Raw genomic sequence first — 22251 nt, 5'->3', positions numbered from 1 at the left:
TTCTACAACCCATTTCATGCATTGTCCCTGTCACTACTGCCGCATATTTCTGGTTTGATGAACTGCTTAAGGTGCTCGATAGTGACTCTCCTCCTTATGAGGAGATTATGGACAGAATCAATGCTCTCAAATTGGCTAATTCTTTCACTCTAGACGCCTCTTTGCAATTGGCTAAGTTAGCGGCTAAGAACTCTGGGTTTGCTATTGTGGCGCGCAGAGCGCTTTGGTTGAAATCTTGGTCGGCTGATGCGTCTTCCAAGAACAAGCTACTAAACATTCCTTTCAAGGGGAAAACGTTGTTTGGTCCTGACTTGAAAGAGATTATCTCTGATATCACTGGGGGTAAGGGCCACGCCCTTCCTCAGGATCGGCCTTTCAAGGCAAAAAATAGACCTAATTTTCGTCCCTTTCGTAAAAACGGACCAGCCCAAGGTGCTACGTCCTCTAAGCAAGAGGGTAATACTTCTCAGGCCAAGCCAGCTTGGAGACCAATGCAAGGCTGGAACAAGGGAAAGCAGGCCAAGAAACCTGCCACTGCTACCAAGACAGCATGAAATATTGGCCCCCGATCCGGGACCGGATCTGGTGGGGGGCAGACTCTCTCTCTTCGCTCAGGCTTGGGCAAGAGATGTTCTGGATCCTTGGGCGCTAGAAATAGTCTCCCAGGGTTATCTTCTGGAATTCAAGGGACTTCCCCCAAGGGGGAGGTTCCACAGGTCGCAGTTGTCTTCAGACCACATAAAAAGACAGGCGTTCTTACATTGTGTAGAAGACCTGTTAAAAATGGGAGTGATTCATCCTGTTCCATTAAGAGAACAAGGGATGGGGTTCTACTCCAATCTGTTCATAGTTCCCAAAAAAGAGGGAACGTTCAGACCAATCCTAGATCTCAAGATCTTAAACAAATTTCTCAAGGTCCCATCGTTCAAGATGGAAACCATTCGAACTATCCTTCCTTCCATCCAGGAAGGTCAATTCATGACCACGGTGGATTTAAAGGATGCGTATCTACATATTCCTATCCACAAGGAACATCATCGGTTCCTAAGGTTTGCATTCCTGGACAAACATTACCAGTTCGTGGCGCTTCCTTTCGGATTAGCCACTGCTCCAAGGATTTTCACAAAGGTACTAGGGTCCCTTCTAGCGGTGCTAAGACCAAGGGGCATTGCAGTAGTACCTTACCTGGACGACATTCTGATTCAAGCGTCGTCCCTTCCTCAAGCAAAGGCTCACACGGACATTGTCCTGGCCTTTCTCAGATCTCACGGCTGGAAAGTGAACGTGGAAAAGAGTTCTCTATCCCCGTCAACAAGGGTTCCCTTCTTGGGAACAATTATAGACTCCTTAGAAATGAGGATCTTTCTAACAGAGGCCAGAAAAACAAAGCTTCTGGACTCTTGTCGGATACTTCATTCCGTTCCTCTTCCTTCCATAGCTCAGTGCATGGAAGTGATCGGGTTGATGGTGGCGGCGATGGACATAGTTCCTTTTGCGCGCATTCATCTAAGACCATTACAACTGTGCATGCTCAGTCAGTGGAATGGGGACTATACAGACTTGTCTCCGAAGATACAAGTAAATCAGAGGACCAGAGACTCACTCCGTTGGTGGCTGTCCCTGGACAATCTGTCTCAAGGGATGATGTTCCACAGACCAGAGTGGGTCATTGTCACGACCGACGCCAGTCTGATAGGCTGGGGCGCGGTCTGGGGATCCCTGAAAGCTCAGGGTCTTTGGTCTCGGGAAGAATCTCTTCTACCGATAAATATTCTGGAACTGAGAGCGATATTCAATGCTCTCCAGGCCTGGCCCCAGCTTGCGAGGACCAGGTTCATACGGTTTCAATCAGACAACATGACGACTGTTGCGTACATCAACCATCAGGGGGGAACAAGGAGTTCCCTAGCGATGGAAGAAGTAACCAAAATTATTCTTTGGGCGGAGTCTCACTCCTGCCACCTGTCTGCTATCCACATCCCAGGAGTGGAAAATTGGGAAGCGGATTTTCTGAGTCGGCAGACATTGCATCCGGGGGAGTGGGAACTCCATCCGGAAATCTTTGCCCAAGTCACTCACCTGTGGGGCATTCCAGACATGGATCTGATGGCCTCTCGTCAGAACTTCAAAGTTCCTTGCTACGGGGCCAGATCCAGGGATCCCAAGGCGGCTCTAGTGGATGCACTAGTAGCACCTTGGACCTTCAAACTAGCTTATGTGTTCCCGCCATTTCCTCTCATCCCCAGGCTGATAGCCAGGATCAAGCAGGAGAGGGCGTCGGTGATCTTGATAGCTCCTGCGTGGCCACGCAGGACTTGGTATGCAGATCTGGTGAATATGTCATCGGCTCCACCTTGGAAGCTACCTTTGAGACGAGACCTTCTTGTTCAGGGTCCGTTCGAACATCCGAATCTGGTTTCACTCCAGCTGACTGCTTGGAGATTGAACGCTTGATTTTATCGAAGCGAGGATTCTCAGATTCTGTTATCGATACTCTTGTTCAGGCCAGAAAGCCTGTGACTAGAAAGATTTACCACAAAATTTGGAAAAAATATATCTGTTGGTGTGAATCTAAAGGATTCCCTTGGGACAAGGTTAAGATTCCTAGGATTCTATCCTTCCTTCAAGAAGGATTGGAAAAAGGATTATCTGCAAGTTCCCTGAAGGGACAGATTTCTGCCTTGTCGGTATTACTTCACAAAAAGCTGGCAGCTGTGCCAGATGTTCAAGCCTTTGTTCAGGCTCTGGTTAGAATCAAGCCTGTTTACAAACCTTTGACTCCTCCTTGGAGTCTCAATTTAGTTCTTTCAGTTCTTCAGGGGGTTCCATTTGAACCCTTACATTCCGTTGATATTAAGTTATTATCTTGGAAAGTTTTGTTTTTAGTTGCGATTTCTTCTGCTAGAAGAGTCTCAGAATTATCTGCTCTGCAGTGTTCTCCTCCTTATCTGGTGTTCCATGCAGATAAGGTGGTTTTACGTACTAAACCTGGTTTTCTTCCAAAAGTTGTTTCTAACAAAAACATTAACCAGGAGATTATCGTACCTTCTCTGTGTCCAAAACCAGTTTCAAAGAAGGAACGTTTGTTGCACAATTTGGATGTTGTTCGCGCTCTAAAATTCTATTTAGATGCTACAAAGGATTTTAGACAAACATCTTCCTTGTTTGTTGTTTATTCAGGTAAAAGGAGAGGTCAAAAAGCAACTTCTACCTCTCTCTCTTTTTGGATTAAAAGCATCATCAGATTGGCTTACGAGACTGCCGGACGGCAGCCTCCCGAAAGAATCACAGCTCATTCCACTAGGGCTGTGGCTTCCACATGGGCCTTCAAGAACGAGGCTTCTGTTGATCAGATATGTAGGGCAGCGACTTGGTCTTCACTGCACACTTTTACCAAATTTTACAAGTTTGATACCTTTGCTTCTTCTGAGGCTATTTTTGGGAGAAAGGTTTTGCAAGCCGTGGTGCCTTCCATTTAGGTGACCTGATTTGCTCCCTCCCTTCATCCGTGTCCTAAAGCTTTGGTATTGGTTCCCACAAGTAAGGATGACGCCGTGGACCGGACACACCCAAGTTGGAGAAAACAGAATTTATGTTTAACAGATAAATTTCTTTCTCCAACGGTGTGTCCGGTCCACGGCCCGCCCTGGTTTTTTTAATCAGGTCTGATATTTTATTTTCTTTAACTACAGTCACCACGGTACCATATGGTTTCTCCTATGCAAATATTCCTCCTTGACGTCGGTCGAATGACTGGGGTAGGCGGAGCCTAGGAGGGATCATGTGACCAGCTTTGCTGGGCTCTTTGCCATTTCCTGTTGGGGAAGAGAATATCCCACAAGTAAGGATGACGCCGTGGACCGGACACACCGTTGGAGAAAGAAATTTATCAGGTAAACATAAATTCTGTTATTATCTTGTAAAGTTCTGTTTTTGGTTGCTATTTCTTCTGCTCGAAGTGTTTCTGAGCTTTCAGCGTTACAGTGTGATTCGCCTTATCTCATTTTTCATTCTGATAAGGTGGTTTTACATATTAAACCTGATTTTCTTCCCAAGGTTGTTTCCAATAAGAATATTAATCAGGAAATTGTTGTTCCTTCCTTGTGTCCTAATCCTCCTCCTAAGAAGGAGCGTCTGTTACATAATCTGGATGTGGTCCGTGCCTTAAAGTTTTACTTGCAGGCAACTAAGGATTTCCGTCAATCATCTTCATTATTCATTGTTTATTCTGGAAAGCGTAGGGGTCAGAAAGCTACGGCTACCTCTCTTTCTTTTTGGCTGAGGAGTATCATCCGCCTGGCATATGAGACTGCTGGACAGCAGACTCCTGAAAGAATTACGGCTCATTCTACTATGCATCTGTTGAACAGATTTGTAAGGCTGCGACTTGATCGTCCCTTCATACTTTTTCCAAATTTGATACTTTTGCTTCTTCTGAGGCTGTTTTTGGGAGAAAAGTTCTTCAAGCAGTGGTGCCTTCCGTTTAGGTCTCTGTCTTGTCCCTCCCTTTCATCCGTGTCCTGTTGCTTTGGTATTGTATCCCACAAGTAAGGATGAAATCCGTGGACTCGTATCTTGTAGAAGAAAAGGAAATTTATGCTTACCTGATAAATTGATTTATTCTAAGATACGACGAGTCCACGGCCCTCCCTGTCAATTTTAGACAGATTATATTTTTATTATTTACAACTTCAGTCTCCTCTGCACCTTTTAGCTTTTCCTTTCTCTTCCTATAACCTTCGGTCGAATGACTGGGGGTGGAGGGGAAGGGAGGAGCTATATATATAGCTCTGCTGTGGTGCTCTTTGCCACTTCCTGTTAGCAGGAGGATAATATCCCACAAGTAAGGATGAAATCCGTGGACTCGTCGTATCGTAGAAGAAATCAATTTATCAGGTAAGCATAAATTTCCTTTTTTTAAAATTTAATACCTTCATATGCTTTTTAGTAGTGTGTTGCTTAAAACCTTTTGTGAGAGTAAAGTCAAAATATGAGGTGTAAACATAACTTAAATTGATCCTCGGAATATATAAACTTAACAGAATGTTTTAAAGGGACTATAGTCAGAAACAAAGAACAATATTTGATAAAATAGTAACTTAAATAGTATTTTTTTCAATATTTTGTAAAAAAAAAAAAAAAAATGGATAGTGAACTTTGCCTATTGTCATTTGCATTTCCTATCTTGAACTGTATGATACTACAGCATTGTTCCTTCCCACACACCTCACTATTTTCTTGCACTCTCTAAATAATTGTATTGCATGTATAGAGCTAGCTACTCAGTTACCAGACACCACTGTAATAATACTAGTTGTGTATTGTTTACACCACAGTGGGCAGCCATTTTCTGTCTTTAGCAGAAATAAGGCTACTTGTAAAGGAAACTTAGACCGCTAAGATAATTGGTCAGGGAGCAGTGCAAGTAATGAAAGTTTCAGCTTCCTTCGCTGCAAAAAACTAGTTTGTTGTCAAAAGTAACCTAGACTGTTCAGGATTTATAATGAACTACAGAGCACATATATTGGGGAACTTTCTGTGTCCCTACACTTTATTTCTGCTAACGTGAACAGGAAACTGTTCCTTCTTTGCTTGGTACAATATACTCTGCACAGCTAATACTATTGCATCCAGGTGTGCATTGTAGCTGACCAATATGTAAAAGAGATGGTTAGAGAGCGTGAGAGAGAATACTACAGTATCAAACCACTCATAGAATAACACGGGTAAGATCACTCTCAATTTTAACAACTTTAGCTGCAAAATGTATGTTGCAAAAATGTATAATTATTTTTTTTCTTTCATATATTGTACTATATTGTATTGACTCTAGTGTATGCTTAACTAGTGTTTACCTAATTTGAGAAGGAACTATGGATAACCATTATTAATCTACTCCAGGTGTGGGGTTTGATGGAGATCAATGTCTTGGTGTGCAAATTTTTGAGCTGGGGAAAAACAAGAAACAGGTTTTACATGGAGACACCCTTCCACTTTCCAGAAAAGCTTACCTTTCCTGGCTTGGATTTTCAGCAGAAGGTAAGATGATCTCTGTCTCCCCTTTTTTTTTAATTTTTTTTTTTTTTTAATAACTTTATTTAAAAGGTTCTCGAAAGCACACATCATCACTGATTAAAACATACAGAAATGAGTGGAAACAAGCATCCAATCTCCATCAAGTTATTTACAAAATAAAGACAATTACATGTAATAAGATGTAGCATGCTGGCATCATGACAATTACAAGTCTTGAGTTTAGATAGCTAAAATGCTGTGCTCAAGACCCTCTTTATTTTCCAGCTATTAATACATTTATAAAACTTAACAAACAAAAAAACACGTATATAATAACTTACCCGGAGCGCCTGTTCTATTAACATCTGGGTGTGTATATTTTTTAAACAATTGTTTGAAAGAGGGGGGGGGGGGATTTATTGTCTGCCCCGCCCTTTAGTATCAATTGTCTTGCAAGCAATAGGACCATATTAATAAAGGTGTCATATTTAGTTACTCTATAATTCGATATGAGGAATATTATTTGTTGGGCTGAAAGACACACTTGTTCTTTAATCAATTTTGTTAACCAGTATGATACTTTGTTCCTGAACCATTTTCAATCTAGGACAGTCCCATAATAGATTAATCCAATCTGGTGATCTTAATACATGTATCTTTTGTCCTGGGTACCCACTTAGACCGAAGACTAGGTGTGATATAGGCTTGCTGCAATATCTTTACATGGGATTCCTTCAGGTTTGCAGATATAGTAACTGCTTTCACCTTTCTGAAGCTGTTAATAAATTCTTAATCTATATCTAAGGTTAAAAAATTAAGCCATTTCAGTAGGATTTTCTGCATGTTCAGGTTTTCAAAGTGTTTGAGAATTAGCTCATATGTATTTGCAATTTTATAAGAACCCTGCCTTGCTAGTGTACATAATCTATCAATGTTTATAATATCCTAGCAACAGCGTCTAGAAGTTTGGGTATATTAAATCTGGGATTTCCCACAAATAGCATGAGATCATCAGCATAGAGAGATAGGTGCTACATAGAACAGTTCCCACTGATAGAAGTACAAAATCAAAACATCAGCCATTGCCCTGTCTCTTCTTAGAGACCAAAGAAGCCTGCACAGCTGATGGAGAGCTAAAACACTTGAGTCCTGACAAGGTCTGCAGTCTCTCAGCTTTGCCAGGTATAGAAGAGTAGCTTGACGCCCTGTTCATGGACGTGTGAACAAACTGGAGCAAAGTCTTTTCGCTTTCTTCTTACCTCTGCAGAGAAATCCTGAAACATCAAAATGCGGTGATTTTCATACTTGACCTCCTTCATGGCTTTGTAGACCCGTAGCATAGCCAACTTTTCTTGATAATTTAGGCACTTGAGGATAACTTGGCGAGGCTTAAAGGGACAGTATACACTCATTTTCATATAACTGCATGTAATATGCACTACTATAAAGAATAAGATGCACAAATACTGATCTAAAAATCCAGTATAAAACTGTTTAAAAACTTACTTAGAAGCTTTCAGTTTAGCTCTGTTGAAAAGGCAGTTGGAAAGCCCACTGCAAGTGGGAAATAAGACACTCCCCCCCCCCCTCCCCCTTCTTTTGCATATAAAAAGACCCTTTACACAAACAGGAGCAAGCTGGAGAAGGTAGCTGACGGTATTCAAATAAAACTTTGAGGCTTGGTTAGGAGTCTGAAAATCAGAGCAATGTTATTTAAAAATAAGCAAAATTATACATTTTTTTAAAAAACAAACTTTATGGGCTTTATAAATAGATAATCTACAAAACATTTATGCAAAGAAAAAATGAGTGTATAATGTCCCTTTAAGTTTTTAGATTATCAAGCTGACGGTCAGGGCCCATTCAGTGTACTCTCTATATGCATAGTAGTTTTGTCAATGTTAATGCTGCAAATTCCAGCAGGTACTTATCTCTGATTCAGGCACCCCCACAATACACACATTTTTTCCTTCTGTGGTTCTCAAGATCTTCTTTCTTAAAGATATTGGTTTTGCTTTAAAATGTGTTTCTTTCCTATGGCATGGAGAGTCCGCAACTTCATTCCAATTACTAGTGGGATATTCTACTCCTGGCCAGCAGAAGGAGGCAAAGAGCACCCCAGCAGAGCTGTTAAAGGGCCACTAAACCCAAAATCTTTCTTTCATGATTTAGATAGAGAATATAAATTTAATCAACATTACAATTTACTTCTATTATTTATTTTGCTTCATTTTTTAGATATCCTTAGTTGAAGAAAAATTAATGCACATGCTGAGCCAATCACACGAGGCTTCTATGTGCAGCAGCCAATCAGCAGCTACTGAGCATATCTAGATATGCTTTTCAGCAAAGAATATCAAGAAAATAAAACAAATTAGATAATATAAGTAAATTAGAAAGATGTTTAAAATTGCATTCTCTTTCTAAATCATGAAAGAAAAAATGTGGGTTTCATGTCCCTTTAAGTGTCACTTCCCTTACCCATAACCCCCTGTCATTCTCTTTGCCTCTGTCATGGGAGGATGTGCAACATGGTGTCTGAAGATATTTAATCCTTTTATGGGTACTTTTCCCTGCAAGCAAGGATTGGGGCTATGCTGTGTCCATGTCAATCTCTTTAGTAAGAGTAATGGTGGCTATTAGCAGTAAGAAAACGGTGAAGTAGTCTTTGCTTTATTTCTAACATTATTGCTACCCCTTTATAGAAAGCCAGAGTTGGTTACTCTGTTCTTTCTTTTTCTTTAGGTCACTGATAGAGAGTTGAGTATCTGTCACACCTAGGAAGCTGTTCCTGCCCTGCAGCTGGATCTACAGGTAAGTGCCTTTGCCCTCTAGGCACTGAAGGTAGAGGTTAATTCCTCTAGTGGATCAACATCTGGGACAAGTTTTGACCTTATAGATGGGGTTAACAGTTGGACAGTTTGGCAGGCACTGATGTATGTAAAACGTTAAGGGGTTAATCATTTTTACCCTTAAAATAGACAGACTGGCTGAAGGGTTAATCAGAGATTTATCTTATCTGGCTTAGAAAAGATACATTCTTTTCTTGGTCTGATCATGTGACTCTCAGTTCTTCCATTTTAATTCATTTGTAGAGCGAAGCGAGTTAGGCAGTGAGTGCTTTGTACTACCGATCGCATTGCATATACTCCGTGTCGGCTACTAGCTTGATCAAACCGAATCTGCTTGAAAACGCAGTTTTCCAAGTCTTACAGCCAAATCTGACGCAAGCAGAGAGTCTCCTTGCACTTACTAATGGCGACTCCGGTCCCGGTGCAGTAAGACTTCTCAGCTAGACTGAGGTATAGAGGTGTGAGGAATTTTTTTTTTACTTTTTTCTTGTTGCTGCAAAAAGTGTATGTGGCTGCTCTATATACCATACTGGTAGTAGGAATTTTTTTTATATATATATATATATATATATATATATATATTTCTCCAACATAGGTGTGTCCGGTCCACGGCGTCATCCTTACTTGTGGGATATTCTCTTCCCCAACAGGAAATGGCAAAGAGCCCAGCAAAGCTGGTCACATGATCCCTCCTAGGCTCCGCCTACCCCAGTCATTCTCTTTGCCGTTGTACAGGCAACATCTCCACGGAGATGGCTTAGAGTTTTTTAGTGTTTAACTGTAGTTTTTATTATTCAATCAAGAGTTTGTTATTTTGAAATAGTGCTGGTATGTACTATTTACTCAGAAACAGAAAAGAGATGAAGATTTCTGTTTGTATGAGGAAAATGATTTTAGCAACCGTCACTAAAATCCATGGCTGTTCCACACAGGACTGTTGAGAGCAATTAACTTCAGTTGGGGGAACAGTGAGCAGTCTCTTGCTGCTTGAGGTATGACACATTCTAACAAGACGATGTAATGCTGGAAGCTGTCATTTTCCCTATGGGATCCGGTAAGCCATGTTTATTAAGATCGTAAATAAGGGCTTCACAAGGGCTTATTAAGACTGTAGACTTTTTCTGGGCTAAATCGATTCATTATTAACACATATTTAGCCTTGAGGAATCATTTATTTTAAGGGTTAAAGCTTCCAAATTTGGTATGCAATACTTTTAAGGCTTTAAGACACTGTGGTGAAAATTTGGTGAATTTTGAACAATTCCTTCATGTTTTTTCGCAATTGCAGTAATAAAGTGTGTTCAGTTTAAAATTTAAAGTGACAGTAACGGTTTTATTTTAAAACGTTTTTTGTACTTTGTTATCAAGTTTATGCCTGTTTAACATGTCTGAGCTACCAGATAGACTGTGTTCTGAATGTGGGGAAGCCAGAATTCCTATTCATTTAAATAAATGTGATTTATGTGACAATGACAATGATGCCCAAGATGATTCCTCAAGTGAGGGGAGTAAGCATGGTACTGCATCATTCCCTCCTTCGTCTACACGAGTCTTGCCCACTCAGGAGGCCCCTAGTACATCTAGCGCGCCAATACTCCTTACTATGCTACAATTAACGGCTGTAATGGATAATTCTGTCAAAAACATTTTAGCCAAAATGAACACTTATCAGCGTAAGCGCGACTGCTCTGTTTTAGATACTGAAGAGCATGACGACGCTGATAATAATGGTTCTGAAGGGCCCCTAACCCAGTCTAATGGGGCCAGGGAGGTTTTGTCTGAGGGAGAAATTACTGATTCAGGGAACATTTCTCAACAAGCTGAACCTGATGTGATTACGTTTAAATTTAAGTTGGAACATCTCCGCATTCTGCTTAAGGAGGTATTATCCACTCTGGATGATTGTGACAAGTTGGTCATCCCAGAGAAACTATGTAAAATGGACAAGTTCCTAGAGGTCCCGGGGCTCCCAGAAGCTTTTCCTATACCCAAGCGGGTGGCGGACATTGTTAATAAAGAATGGGAAAGGCCCGGTATTCCTTTCGTCCCTCCCCCCATATTTAAAAAATTGTTTCCTATGGTCGACCCCAGAAAGGACTTATGGCAGACAGTCCCCAAGGTCGAGGGAGCGGTTTCCACTTTAAACAAACGCACCACTATACCCATAGAGGATAGTTGTGCTTTCAAAGATCCTATGGATAAAAAATTAGAAGGTTTACTTAAAAAGATGTTTGTTCAGCAGGGTTACCTTCTACAACCAATTTCATGCATTGTCCCTGTAGCTACAGCCGCATGTTTCTGGTTCGATGAGCTGATAAAGGCGGTCGATAGTGATTCTCCTCCTTATGAGGAGATTATGGACAGAATCAATGCTCTCAAATTGGCTAATTCTTTCACCCTAGACGCCACTTTGCAATTGGCTAGGTTAGCGGCTAAGAATTCTGGGTTTGCTATTGTGGCGCGCAGAGCGCTTTGGTTGAAATCTTGGTCAGCTGATGCGTCTTCCAAGAACAAGCTACTTAACATTCCTTTCAAGGGGAAAACGCTGTTTGGCCCTGACTTGAAAGAGATTATCTCTGATATCACTGGGGGTAAGGGCCACGCCCTTCCTCAGGATCGGCCTTTCAAGGCAAAAAATAAACCTAATTTTCGTCCCTTTCGTAGAAATGGACCAGCCCAAAGTGCTACGTCCTCTAAGCAAGAGGGTAATACTTCTCAAGCCAAGCCAGCTTGGAGACCAATGCAAGGCTGGAACAAGGGAAAGCAGGCCAAGAAACCTGCCACTGCTACCAAGACAGCATGAAATGTTGGCCCCCGATCCGGGACCGGATCTGGTGGGGGGCAGACTCTCTCTCTTCGCTCAGGCTTGGGCAAGAGATGTTCTGGATCCTTGGGCGCTAGAAATAGTCTCCCAAGGTTATCTTCTGGAATTCAAGGGGCTTCCCCCAAGGGGGAGGTTCCACAGGTCTCAGTTGTCTTCAGACCACATAAAAAGACAGGCATTCTTACATTGTGTAGAAGACCTGTTAAAAATGGGAGTGATTCATCCTGTTCCATTAAGAGAACAAGGGATGGGGTTCTACTCCAATCTGTTCATAGTTCCCAAAAAAGAGGGAACGTTCAGACCTATCTTAGATCTCAAGATCTTAAACAAGTTTCTCAAGGTTCCATCGTTCAAGATGGAAACCATTCAAACTATTCTTCCTTCCATCCAGGAAGGTCAATTCATGACCACAGTGGATTTAAAGGATGCGTATCTACATATTCCTATCCACAAGGAACATCATCGGTTCCTAAGGTTCGCATTCCTGGACAAGCATTACCAGTTCGTGGCGCTTCCTTTCGGATTAGCCACTGCTCCAAGGATTTTCACAAAGGTACTAGGGTCCCTTCTAGCTGTGCTAAGACCAAGGGGCATTGCTGTAGTACCTTACTTGGACGACATTCTGATTCAAGCGTCGTCCCTTCCTCAAGCAAAGGCTCACACGGACATTGTCCTGGCCTTTCTCAGATCTCACGGATGGAAAGTGAACGTGGAAAAGAGTTCTCTATCTCCGTCAACAAGGGTTCCCTTCTTGGGAACAATAATAGACTCCTTAGAAATGAGGATTTTTCTGACAGAGGCCAGAAAAACGAAACTTCTAGACTCTTGTCGGATACTTCATTCCGTTCCTCTTCCTTCCATAGCGCAGTGCATGGAAGTGATCGGTTTGATGGTAGCGGCAATGGACATAGTTCCTTTTGCGCGCATTCATCTAAGACCATTACAACTGTGCATGCTCAGTCAGTGGAATGGGGACTATACAGACTTGTCTCCGAAGATACAGGTAAATCAGAGGACCAGAGACTCACTCCGTCTCTTTGGTCTCGGGAAGAATCTCTTCTACCGATAAATATTCTGGAACTGAGAGCGATATTCAATGCTCTCAAGGCTTGGCCTCAGCTAGCGAGGGCCAAGTTCATACGGTTTCAATCAGACAACATGACAACTGTTGCGTACATCAACCATCAGGGGGGAACAAGGAGTTCCCTAGCGATGGAAGAAGTGACCAAAATCATTCTATGGGCGGAGTCTCACTCCTGCCACCTGTCTGCTATCCACATCCCAGGAGTGGAAAATTGGGAAGCGGATTTTCTGAGTCGTCAGACATTGCATCCGGGGGAGTGGGAACTCCATCCGGAAATCTTTGCCCAAGTCACTCAGCTGTGGGGCATTCCAGACATGGATCTGATGGCCTCTCGTCAGAACTTCAAAGTTCCTTGCTACGGGTCCAGATCCAGGGATCCCAAGGCGGCTCTAGTGGATGCACTAGTAGCACCTTGGACCTTCAAACTAGCTTATGTGTTCCCGCCGTTTCCTCTCATCCCCAGGCTGGTAGCCAGGATCAATCAGGAGAGGGCGTCGGTGATCTTGATAGCTCCTGCGTGGCCACGCAGGACTTGGTATGCAGATCTGCTGAATATGTCATCGGCTCCACCTTGGAAGCTACCTTTGAGACGAGACCTTCTTGTTCAGGGTCCGTTCGAACATCCGAATCTGGTTTCACTCCAGCTGACTGCTTGGAGATTGAACGCTTGATCTTATCGAAGCGAGGGTTCTCAGATTCTGTTATCGATACTCTTGTTCAGGCCAGAAAGCCTGTAACTAGAAAGATTTACCACAAAATTTGGAAAAAATATATCTGTTGGTGTGAATCTAAAGGATTCCCTTGGGACAAGGTTAAGATTCCTAAGATTCTATCCTTCCTTCAAGAAGGATTGGAAAAAGGATTATCTGCTAGTTCCCTGAAGGGACAGATTTCTGCCTTGTCTGTGTTACTTCACAAAAGCTGGCAGCTGTGCCAGATGTTCAAGCCTTTGTTCAGGCTCTGGTTAGAATTAAGCCTGTTTACAAGCCTTTGACTCCTCCTTGGAGTCTCAACTTAGTTCTTTCAGTTCTTCAGGGGGTTCCGTTTGAACCCTTACATTCCGTTGATATTAAGTTATTATCTTGGAAAGTTTTGTTTTTAGTTGCAATTTCTTCTGCTAGAAGAGTTTCAGAGTTATCTGCTCTGCAGTGTTCTCCTCCTTATCTGGTGTTCCATGCAGATAAGGTGGTTTTACGTACTAAACCCGGTTTTCTTCCAAAAGTTGTTTCTAACAAAAACATTAACCAGGAGATTATCGTACCTTCTCTGTGTCCGAAACCAGTTTCAAAGAAGGAACGTTTGTTGCACAATTTGGATGTTGTTCGCGCTCTAAAATTCTATTTAGATGCTACAAAGGATTTTAGACAAACATCTTCCTTGTTTGTTGTTTATTCCGGTAAAAGGAGAGGTCAAAAAGCAACTTCTACCTCTCTCTCTTTTTGGATTAAAAGCATCATCAGATTGGCTTACGAGACTGCCGGACGGCAGCCTCCCGAAAGAATCACGGCTCATTCCACTAGGGCTGTGGCTTCCACATGGGCCTTCAAGAACGAGGCTTCTGTTGATCAGATATGTAGGGCAGCGACTTGGTCTTCACTGCACACTTTTACCAAATTTTACAAGTTTGATACTTTTGCTTCTTCTGAGGCTATTTTTGGGAGAAAGGTTTTGCAAGCCGTGGTGCCTTCCATTTAGGTGACCTGATTTGCTCCCTCCCTTCATCCGTGTCCTAAAGCTTTGGTATTGGTTCCCACAAGTAAGGATGACGCCGTGGACCGGACACACCTATGTTGGAGAAAACAGAATTTATGTTTACCTGATAAATTACTTTCTCCAACGGTGTGTCCGGTCCACGGCCCGCCCTGGTTTTTTTAATCAGGTCTGATAATTTATTTTCTTTAACTACAGTCACCACAGTACCATATGGTTTCTCCTATGCAAATATTCCTCCTTAACGTCGGTCGAATGACTGGGGTAGGCGGAGCCTAGGAGGGATCATGTGACCAGCTTTGCTGGGCTCTTTGCCATTTCCTGTTGGGGAAGAGAATATCCCACAAGTAAGGATGACGCCGTGGACCGGACACACCGTTGGAGAAAGTAATTTATCAGGTAAACATAAATTCTGTTTTCAAAATTTGGCAATCGGCTCTGTGATTATGGACTCGGACCAAAATACATCTATTTCCTTTGACAAATTTTTGCTTTGTCTGGAGGCTCAGGTTATACCCCCTGTGCAATTTTGCGCTGCATGCTTATCTAAGACTTTGAAATTTAAAGATAAATTACTCCCTTCTGAGCCATATGTCTCTGCTGTTCATGATGTGCCTCAGCTTTCTCCTCAGACGTTCCAAGCCCTAATAGTTTAACATACAGTGCCTTGCGGTTCCTCTCAACCTCCTGGGGGTGTTAATTTGCCAGCAGATTTTGCTGCACAGATAACTTCTGTGCTGTCTGCAGCTTTATCTGCTTTTCCTGCTTCGGGTAAGCGTAAAAGAAAAAAATGACTGACATAATGGGGGAAAATTCTGAAGAAGTTCATTTCAGATTTAAACTTGAACACCTCTAGTTGTTTTTGAAGGAGGTCCTAGCTACTTTGGACGACTCTGTCGTTGTCAACCCTAAAACAATCAACTAAACTTAATAGAGTTTATGATGTTCCCTCATCTGTGAAAGTTTTTCCTGTTCAAGACCGTATGTCGGAAATTATAGCTCAGGATTGGGCTAAGCCAGGGATTCTTTTTTCCCCTTCCCCTATTTTAAAAAAAAAATGTTTCTTGTTGCTGACTCCATTTGTGACTTGTGGCATACTGTGCTTAAGGTAGGAGCTATCTTTACTCTAGGCAAAATAACTAGTATTCCTATAGAGGATAGTTGTTACTTCAAGGATACCATGGATAAGAAGCTAGAGGCTTACTAAAAAAGATGTACATCCATCAAGGTTGCGGAAGCAGCACCTAATTGGTGCGATTCCTTGTCTGAGCTGATATCAGAAGAGACTACTATAGAGGAGATCCAAGATAAGGATCAAAGCTCTTAAACTGGCCAATACTTTTATCTGCAATGCCAATGCAGGTGATTAGACTAGGAGCCAAGATGTCTAGCTTCGATGTTCTAGCTCGTAGAGCCCTGTGGTTAAAATCTTGGTCGGCTGATGTAACTTTCAAGTCCAAGCTTCTGTCTTTACCTTATAAAGGTAATACATTATTTGGTCCTGGTCTGGCTGAGATCATTTCCGAAATTACAGGTGGAAAGGGATCTTTCCTACCTCAGGACAAGAAGAATAGACCTAAGGGTCACCAGTATTCAAATTTTTGTTCCTTTGTAACTTTAAAGAGCAGAAATCTTCCTCTTCTTTCAAGCCAGAGCAATCCAAGACCTCATGGTCCAGTCAGCCTTAGAATAAGGGGAAGCAAACCAAGAAGCCTTCCACTGAATCCAAATCAGCATGAAGAGTCCGCCCCAATCCATTTTTGGATCAAGTGGGAGGCAGGCTTTCTCTTTTTTGGCAGGCTTTGATACGCGATGTCCCAGATCCTTGGGCTGTGGACATAGTATCCTAGGGTTACAAAATAGGATTCAAATCTTGCCCTCCAAGGGGCAGATTTCTCCTGTCAAGACTATCTGCAAACCAGGTAAAGAGGGAGGCCTTCTTAAACTGCGTAGAAGACCTATCCTCCCTTCCAAAAAGGAGGGAACTTTCCGTCCCATCCTAGACCTAAAGTGCCTCAATAAATTCCTCAGGGTTCCGTCCTTCAAGATGGAAACTATTCGTTCCATTGGTTTAGGAAGGTCAATTTATGACGACTATAGATCTGTAGGACACATATCATGTTCCTATTCACAGGAATCCTCACCAGTTTGAGGTTTGTTGCCCTTCCTTTTGGTCTTGCTACGGCTCCCAGAATATTCACAAAGGTTCTGGGGGCTCTTTTGGCTGTGGTCAGATCTCGGGGAATAGCGGTGGCACCTTACCTGGACGACATCTTAGTTCAACTAGCTAGATCTCATACAGACATTTTGTCTATTCTACGTTCCCACGGGTGGAAAGTGAATTTGGAAAAGAGTTCCCTTGTACCAGACACAAGGTAGTGTTTCTTGAGAACAATTATAGATTCTCTATCCATGAAAATTTTTCTGACGAATGTCAGAAAATCCAAACTTCTTGCTTCCTGCTTTCTCTCCAGTCTTCTGTTTGCCCATCAGTGGCTCAATATATGGAGGTGATTGGCCTCATGGTAGCTTCCATGGATATCATTCCTTTTGCTCAGTTCCATCTGAGACCTCTGCAGTTATGCAGGCTCAGTCAATGGAACGGAGACCACTTAGATTTCTCACAGAGAATACATCTGAATCCCCCAAGAAAAGACTCTCTCGTGGTGGATTTCACTGGACCATCTGTCTCGAGGCACATGCTTCCTGAGACCTTCCAGGGTGACTCGCATTCTGCAGTGGGTGGAAGTTCACGATTGTCTCCTGTCTGCCATCCACATTTCAGAGGTGGACAACTGGGAAGCGTTTTTTTGACACAGACCTTTCATCCTGGGGAGTGAGTGGGCTTTCCATCCGGAGGTGTTCTCAAAGATAACCCTGGAGTTGGATCTAATGGCGTCTCGTCAAAATGCCAAGCTTCCAAAGTACGGTTCATGGTCAAGAGATTGTCAGGCCGCTCTGATAGCCGCTCTGGCGGTTCCTTAGAACATCTCTCTGGCATACCTGTTTCCTCAGTTTGCTCTCCTCCCACGAGTCATTGCTCATATCAAACAGGAGAGAGCATCTGTAATTCTAATAGCTCCTGCATGGCCTCGCAGGATCTGGTTCGCGGATTTGGTGAAGATGTCATCTCTTCTACCTTGGAGGTTACTTCTGAGGACGGACTTTCTACTTCAGGGTCCCTTCCTCCATCCAAATCTAGATTCTCTGAAGCAGACTGCTTGGAGATTGAACGCCTTGTTTTGGCTAGACGTGATTTTTCTGAGTCGGTCATTGATACCATGCTTCAGACTCGTAAACCTGTTACTCGCAAGATTTATCATAAGGTATTGCGTAAATATCTTGATGCAAATCTAACGGTTTCTGGTGAGGATCCCCCACATTTTATCTGTTCTTCAGGATGGCTTGGAGAAATATTTTTCAGTCATTACTCTGAAGGGTCAGATTTCTGCACTGTCTATTCTTTTGCACAAACGTCTGGCAGATTTGACAGATGTCCAAGCTTTTGTTCAGGCCCTGGTCAGAATCAGGCCTGTTTTAAACCTGTTGCTCCTCCTTGGAGCCTTAACCTAGTTCTTAAAGTTTTCCAGTAGACTCAGTTTGAGCCGATGCATTCTGTTGATATTAAATTTTCTTGGAAGGTTTTGTTTCTTCTTGCTATTCCTCCGCTCGCAGAGTTTCTGAGCTTTTGGCTCTGCAGTGTGATTCCCTTCGTACTAAGCTGGGTTTTCTCCCTAAGGTGGTGTCGGATCAAAATATTAATCAGGAAATTGGTGTTCCTCCTTCATGTCCCAATCCTTCCCAAAGGAACGTCTTTTGCATAACCTAGATGTTGTGCGTGCTCTAAAATTTTACCTTCAAGCAACTAAAGATTTTCGGCAATCTTCTACCCTGTTTGTGGTTTTCTCTTGTAATCGTAAGGGTCAGAAGGCCACTTCTACTAGCCTTGCCCTCTGGTTGAGAAGTGTTATCCGGTTAGCTTATGAGACAGCTGGACAACAACCTCCTGAGAGAATTACGGCTCATTCCACTAGGGATGTCTCCTCCTCCTGGGCTTTAAAAAGCTTCTGTGGAACAGATTTGCAAGGTGTCAACATGGTCCTCTTTGCATACCTTTTCCCAATTATATAAATTTGATACTTTTGCCTTGGCTGAGCCTTCTTTTGGGAGAAAATTTCTTCAAGCGGTGGTGCCTTCTGTTTAGGTCCTGTAGCTTGGGTATTGGTTCCCACTAGTAATTGGAATGACGTCGTGGACTCTCCATGCCATATGAAAGAAAACAAAAGTTATGCTTACCTGATAAAAAAAATTATTTCCGGACATGGAAAATCCTCGACCCTGCCCTTATTTAAATTTAATTCAGCTTTTGTTTTGTGAAAACTTCAGGCACCGCTATATCCTTGTGTTATCTTCCTTTTTAATTTCCCTTTGGCCGAATGACTGGGGGTTATGAGTATGGGAAGTTACACTTAACAGCTCTGCTGGGGTGCTCTTTTCCGCCTCCTGCTGGCCAGGAGTTGAATATCCCACTAGTAATTAGAATGAAGTTGTGAACTCTCCATGCCCGGAAAGAAAGAAATTTATCAGGTAAGCATACATTTTGTTTTTATGGAGCCCTCTGACTCCTGCTGTCTATCTTCCACTCTTGATATACGCTGTTCAGCTGCTGTGAGTCCGGTAGAAAATTGTGTGACTTCACTAATCAACGTGTCTACTCCAGCCTGCAAAAAGTCCATCTTTGGTATAAAAAATGCCTTAATTTCTTGTTGAGTTCTGTGGTCATCTGACTGTGTACCTCCATTGTCTTTTTTGGGAGTTGTCAGCCACATGAGTTTCAGCAGTATGTTGCACCTTTTTATCTGCTGTTTTTGTTTTATAACTCATAGTGACTGTTTTATACATTGACAGCCTTTGGAAATACTTTCATAAGGTTGTTGGTTTTTTTGTGGGTTTTTTTTTGTGTGTGCTTTTCTTGCAGGTGCTAAACTGTAAGTGGGCCACTAGGAGGTGTGCCAGACTCAATGATCTTTACTCAGAGAGTTGAGGTATACTCGAATCAAAGCAGTCACAGTGCAGATATAGTGAAAAGGCAATTTATTGTGCAAAATGTAATATCTCTGCACGCTCTATTTGAAAGATGCAAATTAGATCTGAGTATATGGAGTGTAGGAAATAGAGACCTTTCCTTCAGAGGTTCAGGTATTCACAACAGAACCAACCAAGCAAATGAGACATCAGTCATTTAGGCACATTAAATAAGTAAAACCATAAAAATCTTGAATCAGTAAGTCCATGGCACAATTCAAGCCTGTTCCGGTGTGCAGACTTGCAACCCAAATGGGAGCACTAAATGAGATATATTGTGAGTGTTATGCTTCACTTCTTAGATCTTCACACACAGATAATTATGAAACGAGCAACATAACAATGTGGGTTTCCACGTGTGGTAGCAAGCGTGAAAGCGGGTAGTCCCTTAAACTAAAAAGTCAATCAACTGTCAACAGACATAGTCCCATCAACACATCATGCTCACCACTGCAATGCATATTTTGATAAAATAGGGAGGACACTATCCTGTAGATAAAGGTATAAGAAACCTGGGATCGCTGTAAGCCGTGCCGCACCTTTGACTCCACACTTCTCTTCTTGGTGTCCCTTGGACATTCAGGGGAACCATCCGTGGTGGTTACTCTGTATCTCTCAGCCTATTAGTGGTACGGCAATGCCCTTGGTTACACAGCTGCAGAGATACGCTCCTTCCCAGTATGGCCCCGTTTTGCACGCTTTTCATTCCCTCCGTGGACAAGGACCAAGAATTGCACCCTTCGTGCAAATATTTTGACTGGGGTGCTTGACGGGTACTTTAGCCCACCGTTCCCAGCAAGAAGAGTGGGGCGACCAGGGCAAGTAGTTTAAGCAGTTGTAGTGGAGACGTTGCAGAGCTTTTCTTCCTAATGGGAAAGAGTCCACAGCCGCATTCATTGCTTATGGGAAATAAGAACCTGGCCACCAGGAGGAGGCAAAGACCCACCAGCCAAAGGCTTAAATACTCCTCCCACCTCCCCTATTCCCCCAGTCATCTTTGCCTTTCGAGAAGTGTCAGAAGTTTTTTATTATACTTCAATTTATTTTTATATTTTGTCTCCTATGGAGGGTACTACCCTTCGACACGAGATGGGAGTTTTAAGTAGTCCGGTCGGTCTCTCGTGTGAAGGCCTGGGCGAAAGTGAGAGTCCGGAGATGCAGTGGGAGCTTCCCCTGCGACACCATCCCGACTCGTATTCACAGCTCCTTTTCAGCACTTGGCGTTGCCAAACTTCGCTTCGCTACCTGCTGTCCTCTCTCAAGTCCATGGCGGAGGCGCTGCTACTAATTCATCACACTTGAAGGTCCGTGTTCCTGTTCCACGGCGTGGATTCTGGTAAGATCGTTTCATTTTATTACGTTGCTGTAATGTAATTTGTTATGACAGTTCAGTATGGGCCTTATTGAGGCTCCTTCTGCTTCGATCTGGGAATCAAGGGATTATCTTCCTTATCAGGGGGATTAGTGAACGAGATGGGGTTGTTTATCATATTTCTTATGTGATCATCCTGCTTGTGTGCAGGAATTTGGGCTCTGAGGCTGAGACATGTATCGTTTTGCTAGGCTTGACCTTGAGTTACGATTTTTCTTTTCTCAGACTTGCTAGTTTTTTCTGGGGCCTACTTTTGCCACTTTGTGAGTGGCGTGCATTTTGGATTTTGCGGGCATCCTGTGTTTATGCTTGGTTGGATCTTCTCTCACTTCCGCATTCCTGACCGAGTGGCGAAGGAGGAAAGAGTCTGCTCCCTAGGGCCTAGTCATAGGAGGTGGTGAGTGCCCCAGCCATCATGGGTGTCAGGTGCCAGTTTTTTTGTTTTGTTTTTCCAAATTGCGTTGTTATATTTAAAGTCTTAGCCATGGAGGATTCTAATGCAGAGACTATTTTCATATCTGATTCAGAATCGTCCTCGGATGAGGACTGTAATTTGGTCCTGTTATCGCAAGTCTGCCAATCTTGTCTCTCGTGCCTGCATGGTGTGCCAGGTCCCTCGGGCTTGGGGGACCCTGGACCTTCTGAGCCATCGGCTCTTGGGGGGCTCTGTTCCTCAGGAGGTGCCTTCCCAACCGCACACTCCTTTTACCTTTGCGGGTGACACCGATGTTAATGTCTCCTCTGCGCAGGGTGGATTTTTTACCCCGGAGATGGCAGGACATTTTTGTTTTAATATTTTAATGGCGTTGATTCGCCTACAGGATCCTGAGGTTTCATTGCAGTTATGTGCTTGTCTGCCTATCCCGGGGGTTCAGACCGTGAATGGCATCATTGTGTTTCCCCCGGGGGTGATTGTGCCCCCATGTTCTTTTCGCTACAGGATTGTGCGGTCGCACATCCTATTGCGACGTCTTTTTGATTTATTGGTGGATCCTTTACTGTATTAGGGATCTTCTCAGGGTTCTGTGCGATAGGCTAATGGGGTACGTTTTTCCCCGGTCAGTCTAATGCAAGCTTTCCCAGTCATTTTTCTGAAGGTTAAGGTCTCTGTCAGGTACTACAGAGACATGGTTCCTTCTGGGCGGATGCCTGCGGGTGCCCTTCTTTGTTCTTTTATCTGGTCTGGATTATTTCCTTCTGGTTTTTTTCCTCCCTATGGGAATTCTGGGATTGCTCAACTTACTTTCTTTTATAGAAATTGTTCCCGGATTTTGTCCGGAGTTATTTGTGTGCTTGTTAGTGACGCACG

General features: G+C 43.0%; 1 protein-coding gene across 1 annotated transcript in view; it reads left to right on the top strand.

The window, feature by feature from the left end:
- WDHD1 (WD repeat and HMG-box DNA binding protein 1) overlaps positions 1-22251 on the top strand; it is a 463259-nt gene that overhangs the window by 178575 nt on the left and 262433 nt on the right. Inside the window, exon 15 of the mRNA XM_053697606.1 lies at positions 5902-6039. Coding sequence (XP_053553581.1) covers positions 5902-6039 — 138 coding nt within the window. The remainder of the gene's footprint in view (positions 1-5901; positions 6040-22251) is intronic.

Source organism: Bombina bombina, chromosome 1, assembly GCF_027579735.1.
Source record: "Bombina bombina isolate aBomBom1 chromosome 1, aBomBom1.pri, whole genome shotgun sequence".
NCBI lineage: Eukaryota > Metazoa > Chordata > Amphibia > Anura > Bombinatoridae > Bombina > Bombina bombina.
Note: the sequence above shows the minus strand (reverse complement) of the source record. Positions and strands in the feature narration are given on the sequence as shown.